The sequence below is a fragment of the Manis pentadactyla genome, chromosome 15 (assembly GCF_030020395.1).
Source record: "Manis pentadactyla isolate mManPen7 chromosome 15, mManPen7.hap1, whole genome shotgun sequence".
Taxonomy (NCBI): domain Eukaryota; kingdom Metazoa; phylum Chordata; class Mammalia; order Pholidota; family Manidae; genus Manis; species Manis pentadactyla.
In genome coordinates this window covers 12,784,602-12,797,391 of record NC_080033.1, presented here as the reverse complement: position 1 = coordinate 12,797,391, position 12,790 = coordinate 12,784,602, and the positions used below count along the sequence as shown (strand labels likewise).

The following is a 12,790-nucleotide window of genomic DNA, read 5'->3' as shown; positions in this document are numbered from 1 at the left end:
GCCAGTGCCACGGGGAGCTAGTGAGTACTTGAAATGAGACTGGGTTAGTAACTGAAGAGCGGAATTTCCAATTTTGTTAAATTTTAGTTTGAATAGCCACGTGTGGCTCCTGGCTCCTGCCCTGGACAGTACAGCTGTGTATTTAATAAGTGTATGAGTTCCAGACTGTCCAAATTCAAATCCAACTTCCACTGCTTCTAAGCTTGTGATCTTGGACAAGTTCACCCCTTAGTGCCTGAGTCTCCCCATAGCAATGCCTACCACAGGCTAGGTTTGAGGGCCGAGTGAGGCTCTCCATGTAGGCACTCTGATGGTAACTGAACCTCAGACAAAGCACTTTTCTGCCTCAGTTTCCTCATCTCTAAAATGGGAGTGATGGTAATACCTATCTTAGAGCAGTTGTGAGGAATAAATGGGACAGTTCCTACTCAGGTGCTATGCATATTCACATGGGGCTTGTTATCAGGTCATACTGGTTATTCTCTAAATAAAACGGCCTAGATGAGTTTGTTAGCCCTGCTGCTGCCCTACCCCTGGCTGTCCCAGCCTGGTGCTCCAACTAGCATTTAGTACTAGTGCCAGTTTAATAAGACACCTTCTCTGGTGTTTGTTATAATAAAATGTATTTGAAACAGTGTGGGCCAGATTGAACCTCTGAATTCTAGATTTTGTATTAAAAGGCTCACAAAATTAGAATTAAAATTCACACCTGACCCTGAGATGTACTATGATTCAGGAGAATTTCCTGATGTCCCTAGCTTGAGGACATCCACAGGACTGAGGGAAAGGCCCATATTTTCTGCGCTTATAGCTTTGAGAATTCGAAATCATCTTAGCCAAAAGCAAAGGTGGAGACAGGCTTTTGTGTTTGGGGAACATGATCCTAGAATGGAGAAAGAGCCACAACTGCCCACCACAGTGGGTGACACACTTAGTTCCCCAGACCTTTTGAGGACTGTTTTGAAATGAGACTCAGATCTGTCCACCCACAGGCATAAAAAGAGCAAGTATGTCTGTTGGCCTTGTCCCGATGGTCAAGAGTGGCTCCTGGGGACTAGGCTCTGGTGCTGGGTGGCACAGGCTTCAGTACCCAGTGGGCTCCCCCAGGCATCTCTCCCACCTCAGGGGTACTGTGTGTCAGGCTACACCTGCTCAAAGCTGGAGGCCAAGCAGGGAGGGGAGGGTTTGGCTTGCTCACAGGTGGCTTCTGAGACACCCATGACCTAGTGTGTTCTGCAGAAATGCTCAGGGCATGAAGGCTGCACCATGGCATCCAGTGGGCAGGACTGGGGAAGCGTGAAGGCAGTCCCCGGAGTCTGAATTCCCAGGTCGTACATCGTACACCACTGGCAAGCCCTGCGACTCTGGGCAAAGTCCCCACCATTTGTTTCCTCATTGATAAGAAGTTAATAGTATTCATTCACTTAACAAATACTCCCTAATGTACCGACAACCCACCTTGTCTAGGCACTAGAGTGCTTCAATGAACAATTAGATAAAAAGTTCTGCTCTCATGGAAGAGGAAAAATGGTCAGATATTTCTCAGGGTAATAAATGGATAAAGAAAAAGTATGGTAAGAAGGTGGAATGGTTTGGGGACTTGGGATGCTGTTTTAGATTGGATGCAACTGTCAGGAAAGGCCTCTTGAGGGTGTTATTTGAGCCAAGACCAAAACAAGATGAAAACCATGGGGATATGGTCACCTTAGGGGCCTTTGCACTTGCTAGTCTCCCTGCCAGGGATGGTTTTTTCCCAGGACTCATGGCTTCCTCCTTCCCCTCTGTTAGGTCTTTGCTCAGATGCCACCTCAGCATGGCCTTCTGTGGCCTTTAAGATTGGCACATAAGGAAAAGTCTGAATGGCCATAAAGATGCTTGGAAGTCAAAGTATTCTTCACATAGAGACATGAGAGAATTCACATGAAACACTCTCATGCATCGCCCACACCCTCAATAAAGGCTGGCTGTCTTCACAATCCTTAAAAATCTTTGCGATTATCTCATACCTGGAATTCCACTACCCTCCCAAGTTATGCGGGGCAGGAATTTGTGTTCTCAGCTGGTTCTGGTGGCTGTCCAAATTCCATTTAAATGTCTCCTAGGATGGGAAGCTCACTCCTTTCCCTACCTCAGTACAGTTTGCCTCCCAGTGGTCCACTAGGTCTTGGTCTATGCTTTGGGGCTACAGAACCTGTTTGAGTAGAAGGGATACAGAGGGAGGGCCTCACATGTCAGCCTTAGGATCCCAGAGTATATCTTGAAGGCACTAGGGAGTAATGGAAGAGTCTATGCAAGAGGGACATAGATTTGTGCTTAGAAAGACCTGATAGGCCAGAGAGGTCAGATGTGGGAGAGAGGACTTGCAGGGGGTAGCGGGAACTGAGAGGAGGTGCCTGAACCCCTTGGGAGGGAAGGCCTTCTACAGGAGGGGAAGTCTGAATGGTGAGAACGACTTAAGTAGAGAGAGTAGAAAAAAATACAAGTAGAGGGAAAGCTGTGCAAAGGAACCTGGGATGTCTGCACAATTTGACTATGGCCCTCCCCTGATCAAAACCCTCCCATGACTCCAGTCCTCAGGAGTAACAACACTCGTTAGATTGAATTCTTTAATTTATTAAAAATTACCAAGCACCTACTGTATGCCTGGCTCTGCTGGGCTATGTTTTGTTGACCACTCTTCTCTTCCCTAAAAGAAAAACAACAAATATAAATTGAACCTGTGTTTTCCCGTATAATTATTAACCTCTAAATATTAAAGTTTTTTATTCTGGGGAGAAAAAGTTTACTTTATTTAAAGGGTTTTGCTGAGCACCTGGCACAGGGTAAATTATTGCCAGAGGGCTGGAGCATCTGCTCCTAACTGGCTTTCCTTGCCGTGGTCCTGGAATACTAAGGGGCTTCTGGAGGGCCCGGGGTGCCCCCGCTCATTCATCCTGGAATGAGGGACAGTACCCTGATATGTGAAGACGAATTTCCTGCCCATTTGCTCTTCACACCTTCCGGAGGCCAAACGGACAGCCCAGCTGCGGCCCAAGGGGGGGAGGGGCGCGGCCGCCCGGCAGATGGCGGCATTTACATACAGCTGGGAGCCTCTCTGAGGCGGGGTGTGTGTGTGTGTGGGGGGGGTTGTTCCTCGCCCTGGCGTCTGGTGCACCCGTGATGCGGGGTTTGGGAGGGTGGCTTTGTTTTGGGGAGGGGAACACCCAGGAGCACAGGCGCGTGCGCGTGTACACACACGTCTACAAAGAACCCCGGGCCTTCATTGTATTCACACATTACTGCGTCCGTGGACCTCCCACATCCAGTCTCCACACACGGACTCTCAGTTTTTCACAACCTTACAGAAATCCTACCATACACCCAGCCACCTAGAGGCACCTGCACAGACCACAAAAGCACAGGTTCATACGACCACACACAGTGGTACAGGATCTCACATACATACATACTCATACATAGAGAAACATACAGCCACATAATCTCAAAAAGTCACATGATCGCCATGTACATTTCCATTCTCCCATGCAGGTCCGCGCGTGTACACACGCACGCACACACACAATCTTAGAATTACTTAAAACCTTACAAACAGGCTTAACCATATACAATTTCAGGCACACGGAATCCACATAATCTCACCTGGACACAAAACCACAAAGTTAATGTATATGTATCCCTCCTGTAGCTCTTGCTCATAACACACATACACTCACAGAATCTTAAAATCATATACAAGTTCACATCCAGGCTTAAAACCCCTTACCCCACCCCACACACAAAATCGCGCGCACAACCACACACACAAGGTCATACACTCTCTACACTGCCTGTGCCCACGACACAATCTCCAGGTTGCTCCCGCACGCTCCCCTTCCCCTGCGACCTCCTCCCCTAGGGTCTCCTGGAGCCGGGTGGCTGCCTGAAGGGGCGGAGTCGTCCTCTCAGATATAAGGCTCCGTAGCCAGCAGCTGCGGCTCTCAATACCCCCCAAAAGGCCATGGTCGGCTCGCGGATGCCCCAGCTCCTGTCCCGGACGATGATCCTGGCGCTTATTTTCCTTCCTCAGGTCAGAGCAGGAGTGGAAAGGGTTTAATGACAGTGGGAGTGGGTGCGAGGCGGGAGTCTTGGGGAGGACGCCTGTGCCTCTTTCCGCGTCCCCTCACCCTGTGCCTCTTTCCGACCCAGGCACGGCCGGCGGGCGTCTTCGAGTTGCAGATCCACTCTTTCGGGGCAGGCCCAGGCCCAGGGGCTCCGCGGTCCCCCTGCAGTGCCCAGGGTCCCTGCCGCCTCTTCTTTAGGGTCTGCCTGAAGCCAGGGGTCACCGAGGAGGCCGCCGAATCTCCGTGCGCCCTGGGCGCGGCGCTGAGTGGGCGCGGGCTCGTCTACACCCAGCAGCCGGAGGCGCCAGCGCCTGACCTGCCGCTGCCCGACGGCCCCCTGCGCGTGCCCTTCCGAGACGCCTGGCCTGTGAGTCCCGGCCCTTGGGCACCCCTGTGGAACGGCCTTACTCAAACCTCGACTGCCGTCTCCCCTCCAACTTCCAATACCCCAACCCAGCTCCCTGGGGACCTTAAATTCCCAGACTAGTAACTCTATCATCAAGAATCTCACAGTCAGACCCATAAACCCAATCCACTGGGGACGCCAAATTTTCTGACTCCAACTTGCCCTCTGGGGATCCCAAATATTCTGATTCCAGCCCTGTAGAGTTGGGACTCCAAATTCCCTGGACCCCCAACTCACCCTCTGGAAGTCATAAATTCACAGAACCCTGCCTCTATTTCTTGAGAATCCCTAAACACTGGAATATTAAAAATTATCCCCAAATTTCCTTGCACCTAGGAACCCTCCCGCACCATGTCTTGGGGACCCCCAATCTCCTCTCACCTGTTCCTTCTCAGATTTTCCATCTGGAGCCCATATTCATGACTCTTTTACCTCCAAAATCCTGTCTCCCATCCCACAACCCCAAAGCACAGAGGTGAGCAGACCTGGAATTGAATTCTAGATCCTTGGCCTTTTGGGCAAGTGACTTTCCCTTTTCCAGCCTTAGTTTCCTTTCCTATAAAATGGGATCATCACGGTGCCTCACAAGGGTCCCTTTTGAGGGATTCACCCAGGTATCTTCAGTATGGTACTTACCGCATAATAAGTGCCCAATAGAGAAAGCTAAACCTGGCATTCCTTTGATGGGCCAGTCCCTCTTAGAAGTGTCTCCTTCACCTGCCTGGTCCCCAAATTGATCAGCGCCCTTAAGCTCTGGCCTTCGAGTAGCCACCTTGACCACTGTCTTCCATGTTCCCCCCCCCCCCAACCAGGGCACCTTCTCTCTCATCATTGAAACCTGGAGAGAGGAGTTTGGAGAGGAGATTGGAGGTGAGTCTTCAGTCCTGGGACTACAGTGCAGAGTGTGGGTGTGCCAGGCTTTGGGAACTCAGCGTAAGGTCCTGGTGGGGTAGACTGTTCACAGGATTGCTGGACCCACGCTATCCTCACAGCTGCAGGAGAGTGATGTTGGGTGTTGGTGGCTGTCTTCCTATGGTGGAATTGAAGGCCCTGGAGTATGATAGAGTATCTCAGAGTCCTGCTCTGTCACCATCTGATGCTGAGGACCCAGGGTGTAATGAGTTACTTCTGGTTCTTAGGGGACTTCGGTGCCGTGTGTGTGTGCATGTGTGTGTGTGTTCTGTCACAGTGGGGGTTCTGTCCCCATTTTGATAGAGGAAGCTCCTGTGGTACAATGTTGGCTTGTAAGCCTTGCTGGGGGGAAACTGCCACTCCTCCAGTAGCCCAAGGCCTCAGGCAATAAGGTTAATTTATGGTCTAGTAATTGGGATCTCTTGCCACCATTTTGATATAGGAAGATCCTGAGGCACAATTTGGGGGTGTTATGACCTTACTTCAAAAAGCTGTTATTGTTCCTTGGCCATAGAGAGATATCAGATGTCACAGGATGTCAGACGGCTCATCACTACTTTAGTATACAAAGGTTCTGGAGCAAAATATGGGGGTATTTCTGTTTATATGGGAGAACTGTTATCGTGACGGTCATAGGGCACTAGATGGCATCGTGACATCGAAGGTCCCAGAACCATTAGGGGAGGCTACCGCCCTGCTAACGGGGTAACTGTCATTCTTAGGGCTCAGCAAGGGGTATTGCGGCCTCGCTAAGTTGGTGGGTGGGGGGAGAGTGAAAGCTCCCGCTACTGTTGACTGAGTCCCGTCGGTGCGGCTGGGCCCACTCCAGCGCCGCTCCTTTCTCCCCGCAGGGCCCTCCTGGAGCCTGCTGGCGCGCGTGGCCGGCCGGCGTCGCCTAGCGGCCGGGGGCCCGTGGGCCCGGGACGTGCAGCGCGCAGGCACCTGGGAGCTGCGCTTTTCGTACCGCGCGCGCTGCGAGCCGCCCTCCGCTGGGACGACGTGCGTGCGCGTCTGCCGCTCGCACAGCGCGCCCTCGCGGTGCAGGCCGGAACTGCGCCCCTGCGGGCTGCTGGAGGACGAGTGCGAGGCTCCAGGTGAGTCCGGAGTTCAACCCCATTCCCTCCTCAGCCGTACCTTAGCCCCGCTCACGGCTCTCCAGCGCCCCTTTCACAGTCCAATTACCCTCTTCAAGGATCTGAGGACCCGAGAGGCCTTTTCAGGTACCCAGACAACCCTCTCCAGGAATCTAGGAATGCCGCGGACCACCGCCCGCGCACCCCAGACCCGGCTGCAGCTCTGCTCACAGTCCTTAGCGCCCTGCCTCCATCCAACTACCACTCTCGGGAAAACTGAGGACTCTAGACTTCTCTCTAGCACTGCCTAGGCACTCCAGCTCCAATTGCTCTTCCCAGCATTCTTGTCCCAAATAGGAACCCCACGCCCGTTTCCCAGGCTAGTACACTCCTGTTCCTCCTCTGCCCCATACCCACACCTTTCAGATGCTAAGAACTCTTCTAATTCTGGACCTCTCCCCAACCCCACCCAGGAGCATTGGGAATTCCTCGAAGCTCTCCCCTATTGCCTCACCAAGGGATCCTTCATCCTCCCCCGCTGTAATTACAGGCCAGACCCCACGGCTTTCTAAAGCTTGGGATCCCTGACCTTCATCCCAGGCACCCTCAGACCTCTCCCAAATTTCTGAGCCACCTGAAGCCTGTAGAACTCCCAGGCTCATCCAAATTCTCCCAGACCTGCCCTGATCCAAGACCCTCCCATTTTCCCTGAAAGGTCAGAGGTCCCTCGGAACCCCCAATCCCCTTCCCTCCTTTTCTCTCCAAGCTCAGATCTGGAGCCTTCACTCCATTCTCCTTACAAGAGCACAGATTCTGGAGCCCAGTGGCCTGGGTTCAAATCCTTGCTTTGCCACTTCGTAGCTGGTTGAGTCATCCCATCTCTCCAGGCCTCAGTTTCCATGTCTCTAAACTGGGTGTTACAACATCACCTAGCCCAGACGGTTGTCTCTCACAAGGATGAAACAAGGTGGTACACAGAAAATGCTCAAGAACTTCTCTGATTCCTATTCTCCCGACTCTGTTCTTATCAATATTCCTCTTCCCTCTGACTCTTCTTTCCCCACAGCGGCATGTCGAGCAGGCTGCAGCCCAGAGCACGGCTTTTGTGAGCAACCAGATGAATGTCAATGCCTGGAAGGCTGGACTGGGCCCCTCTGCACCATCCCTGTCTCAGCTAGCAGCTGCCTCAGCCCCAGGGGCCCATCTTCTGCCACCACTGGATGCGTTGTACCTGGTCCGGGGCCCTGTGATGGGAACCCATGCGCCAACGGGGGCAGCTGCAGTGTCAGTAAAACTGCCATCCACCTCACCCTGATCAGTACTTTACCCTGGGAGTTCCCACTGCCCCCTGCCTGAGGTGCTGCAAGCCAACAACTTGGGGAGGGCTGTGGGGAGCTGTCAGAGTGGGCTTCCTGGAGGTGGGTTCCAGCCAGCATTTGGGATGAGGTGATGGGAATGGGAATGAGGAGGGCAGACCTGTTGGGTGGCACCTAAAGGTGTGGATGTGGGCATGATGAGTCCTCGGGGGCTATAAGCTGCTCCCCACTGGGATAGAGGACAACTCAGGGCTCAAGGTAGAGGGTGGTGGGGCCAGGTGGGTTGGAGATTGGGAAGATTTGGGATGGGGCATCAGAGAAGGTTTCCTGGCCATGGGCCCAGCACTGGAGCTTCTGAAGTCCAGTTCGGTGGAGGGAAGGTAATTGGAGAGGGTAGACCAGATGCGTGGCCTGGGGTAAGCAAAGGTGTGGTGGGAATGAGCCCAGTGTGGGCCACCTGGACACTGACAGCATGGGACAGTGGGAAGTACTCGGGGGTCAAGTTAGGAGGAGGGCCTGAGAAGGGGAGATCCAGAGAAGGCTCCTCAGAGGAGATGGCTCAGTGCTAGGACCTTGAAGTAGGACTTGGCTGTATGGACAGAATCAGGGAGGGCTGACCAGGCAACAGCATTTGGTAGGCAAAGGTGTAGACATGGGAATGGGATCTGTCTGGGCCTCCACAGCCTCCCCATGGGGGGATGGATGGGCAGACCCAGAAACAAGGAGCTGACTGAGGGGCTGTCTGTGGATGACCTCCCAGGTAAGGGGCTGGACAAGGGGCAGCCCCCCATGCTCAAGACTGAGGAGGGGGATGGGAATTTGCTCCAAGGAGACTCCAGTCTGAAGCCCTCTTGCTCCTGCCCAGGAAACACCAGGGTCCTTTGAATGTGCCTGTCCCCGTGGATTCTATGGGTTGCGGTGTGAAGTGAGCGGGGTCACATGTGCGGATGGACCTTGCTTCAACGGTGGCTTGTGTGTGGGAGGTGCAGACCCCGACTCTGTCTACATCTGCCACTGCCCGCCTGGTTTCCAAGGCTCCAACTGTGAGAAGAGGGTGGACCGGTGCAGCCTGCAGCCATGCCGGAACGGTGAGGTGGGGAGCACAGACCGTGAGGGATAGGGGGTGGGGGCGGGGGGATCCCTGCATGGTCAGTGGGCAAGAGCAGGGCTTGGCTCAGGCAGTCCCAGGTGAGAATCCTGGCTGTGCTTCCTCTAGCCTGTGGTCTAGGGAAGTGATCTTTCCCCTCTGCCCAGCCTGTTTTTCTTCTGTAAAATGGGTGAGGTGGGATTCCTATCCCATAAATATTTTTTAAAGCACCTACTGTGTGCCAGGCTCTGTTCTAGGCTCAGGGGATGAAACAAAAACCCCTGCCTTCATAAAACTAATGGGGCAGACAGACAATAAACAAGGTAAACAAGTAAATTATATGGGAAGTTAGATGGTGACAAAAACTAAGAAAAAAAATAAAGCCAGAACGGGGATGGGGAGTGTGTATGGAATGGCAGGTTGACATTTTAGCCCTAGTGGTTAGAGAAGACCTTGCTGAAGGCAAGGAGGAGCCATGTGGGGATCTGGGGAAGATTATGTTATAGGCAGAGGGAACAGCGAGTACAAAGGCCCTGAGGTAGGAATGTGCCTGGTGTATTGAGGATCACAGGGAAGCCAGTGTGAGTGAGACAGAGTGAATGTGAGTGTGGGGTGAGTGATGAGCAATGCGTTCAGGGAGGTGACCAGGGCAGAACCTGTGGGACTTCATGGGCCACGGCAGAGTTTTGGTTTTACCCTGAGATGGAGCCACAGGAGGGTTCTGAGCAGTGGAGAGACCTGAGCTGATGTAGATGTTAAGATATCACGAATGTAAAGGACTCGGTGCATTCTTATTATAATATTAATTCTCTCCCAAACACTAAGTGCTCAATCCAGGCTGAGTGGTACTAGGGACACAGTTACTAGGACAGCTCTGGGCCCTGCCCTCATGGGAGTGCCAAACCAGAGAAGACGGAGTCGTCCTCAGAGCCCACAGTGGTCAGGGTTGTGAGGGAAAAATGCAGGGTGAGGATGGAGAAAGAGTCAGGGAGGACTTCCTGGAGGAGGGGACATTTGAGCAGAGACCTGAAGGGTGAGCTCAGGAAGAAAAATGGTAAAACCAGTGGGAGAAAAGGAGGAAGGGTAAAGGGAAGGGGCAGAGGCCAGGTGGTTCAAACACATTCTGTTAATATGCTTGAAGAGAGAAAAAGAGACTGAACCAAAGAGGTGAGCCTCAACTAATTCAAGACTTCAGCAGCAGAAAAAAAAAGCGGCCGGCTGTCCAGACAAACCCCAGAAGTTGGCCCTCGAGCTAGATGGAGCCGGGGACGTAGGGGAAAGGAAGGGCGGGGATTAAGCTGAACGACAGAAGTGCGGGCCCGCTTGGGGCCCCTCCCCGCGGCCACGCCCTTGACGCCCCCTTTCCACAGGCGGGTTCTGCCTGGACCTGGGCCACGCCCTTCGCTGCCGCTGCCGCGCGGGCTTCGCGGGGCCGCGCTGCGAGCATGACCTGGAGGACTGCGCCGGCCGCGCCTGCGCCAACGGCGGCACGTGCCTGGAGGGCGGTGGCGCGCGCCGCTGCTCCTGCGCGCTGGGCTTTGGCGGACGCGACTGCCGCGAGCGCGCCGACCCGTGCGCTGCGCGCCCCTGCGCCCACGGTGGCCGCTGCTACGCTCACTTCTCCGGCCTCGTCTGCGCCTGCGCGCCCGGGTACATGGGCGCGCGCTGCGAGTTCCCAGTTCACCCAGACGGCGCGGACGAGGGCGCAGACAGCTTGCCCGCGGCTCCGCTGGGTGTCAAGCGTGGGGACCCGCAGCGCTTCCTTTTGCCGCCGGCTTTGGGACTGCTGGTGGCCGCGGGCTTGGCCGGCGCTGCACTGTTGCTGGTGCATGTGCGACGCTGTGGCCCTGGCCGGGATACTGGGTCTCGATTGCTGGCAGCGACCCCGGAGCCATCCATCCACGCACTCCCTGATGCGCTCAACAACATGAGGACTCAGGAGGGCCCCGGGGATGGCCCGAGGTGAGGGGCTGGGCTGCAGATGTCGTTGCTTTCCTGGTTGCTTGCATCAGTCTCCAGTCCTGCTCCAGCCCTTTTTTGGTTGGGTCATTCCACAGTTCCCCTAGTTGCTCTGGGTTCCCTTCCATGGTAGGTGGAGGAAACAAAATTTGAGAATTTAAAGGATCTGGATCTTATTCTTTCCCTTCCGCAGCCCGTCAGCAGATTGGAATCACGCTGAGGATGGAGACTCCTGTGCGATTTACGTCATATCTGCTCCTTCCATCTATGCTCGGGAGGTAGCCATCCCCCTCCACTCACTGCACACTTCGGGCACGCTGCGCCCACGCAGCCCCTGCTTTTTTGTGCCCCTCTTTTACTTTTCCCCACCTGTAATATGTGGAGGGTAGAGTCTCTGGAAGTTCCTCAAGCCCACTTGCCAGTTCTGATTTAGCTTAATTCTATCTTGCATCTCTCTTGCTGTCGTTTTAAGTTGTTTGCCACCTTGTCTTTGGAAGACCTATAGGCCTCAGGAAGGCCCAGTGGGGAGCCTCAGTCAGAGGTTCACTGATTTCCAGGCCCTGGGGAGAGGGAGACAAGGCAGCGGGCAGCCCTTTCTAACGCCTCCTACTCATTTCCTTTTCAGGCCTGACCTGTCCCTCCTCCACCAGTGCTTTGAGACAACCTGGATGTTTACTTGGTGGTGCCCAATCTCTGCGGAGTGGCTGGGAGAATTTTACCCTTGGAAGTTGTACATAATACTTATTTATATCCTATTTTTCTTCTCTCCCCGTCGCTCCAGAGACATCTATAAAGGCTGTTACTTTGATCAGTGTCGATTCATCGGCTGAGTGCTTTGTATTCCGTGTTGGGGCTGCAGGAAGAGATTTTTGTCTCCTTTGAAGAATAACAGGACTATGTTGTAGGGGTCAGAAACAACTCAAAGTGGTTTATATAAGAAAGAACTTATTTGTTGATAATAAAGAAAAATCCTGTGCTAGGTGTAGATTCAGCAGGACAGGGCTCAGGGCTCAACGCTTGCAGCTGTCTCTGGGATGACTTCGTATGTTAGCGGCTTTCGTTGGTCCTGGCTTGTCACGTGGCTTTGCCTGAACTAGCGGCGAGCAGTAAGGCTTATTTTGATTGGCCGGACTAGGTCACTTGTCTAGTGCGTGGCCAGAAGTAGGGTCAGCGCGTCCAAATCACATGGAATACATGGGCGAAGGAGTGCTCTTCCCTCTACCAACACTCGGAGGTTGTTAACGGACATGGGTGCTACACATGGCAGGCAAACCAGCAGAGCAGTCAGTGAGAGCAGAAAGGACCGATTTTACAGAGGAGGAAGCTGAGGCTCAGAGAGTGAAGGAACTTCCACAAAAAGCAAGTCAATGTGGGAGCTGGGATGGAGTCATCCTGTATGATGCCTTTATGCTAAAGAGCTTGTAGGAATTTTGCGGACGTGCTATTCATATTTGTTTCTAAAAATACAAAAGGCAAACTATGTTGGCTGCCTGCAACACCCTGATGATGTTTATAAGGTATTACACAAAACATTTCATGAGTAATTTAATAGAATTTCTAAAATGAGAAATACACATTTCCTTAAATCCAGAAGTTAACATTTTTAGGACTTTACCTTATACATATACTTTCACTTGTGCACAGAAGGATCTGTATTGCAGCATTGTTTATAATAGCAAAAGGCTGTTTAAATTTCTGATGAGAGGGGACCGGTTACATTAATTATGGGCCATTTATAAATAGACTATTATACAGTTGTTAAAATTTTGAGGCAGATGCATTTGTGCTAATCTGAAAAAACAAGATGCAAAAGAATGTACAGGGTGCTTCATCTGTGTCTTTAAAATGGACTATATGGAATTCCATTACGGCATTTCCAGCAAAATATGGAAACAACCCAAATTTCTGTCACCTAGTGAATGGATAAACAAAATAAT

The 12,790-nt window shown here is 52.7% G+C and overlaps 1 protein-coding gene across 1 annotated transcript; it reads left to right on the top strand.

Moving 5' to 3' along the window:
* Positions 1-3,997: 3,997 nt before the first annotated feature.
* On the top strand, positions 3,998-11,616 carry DLL3 (delta like canonical Notch ligand 3). Its single transcript, XM_036894663.2, has 9 exons — positions 3,998-4,066; positions 4,186-4,467; positions 5,319-5,376; positions 6,270-6,512; positions 7,558-7,775; positions 8,673-8,895; positions 10,265-10,856; positions 11,047-11,131; positions 11,479-11,616. The coding sequence occupies exons 1-9, from the start codon at positions 3,998-4,000 to the stop codon at positions 11,482-11,484; spliced, it is 1,776 nt and encodes a 591-aa protein (XP_036750558.1). The 3' UTR covers positions 11,485-11,616.
* Positions 11,617-12,790: the final 1,174 nt, after the last annotated feature.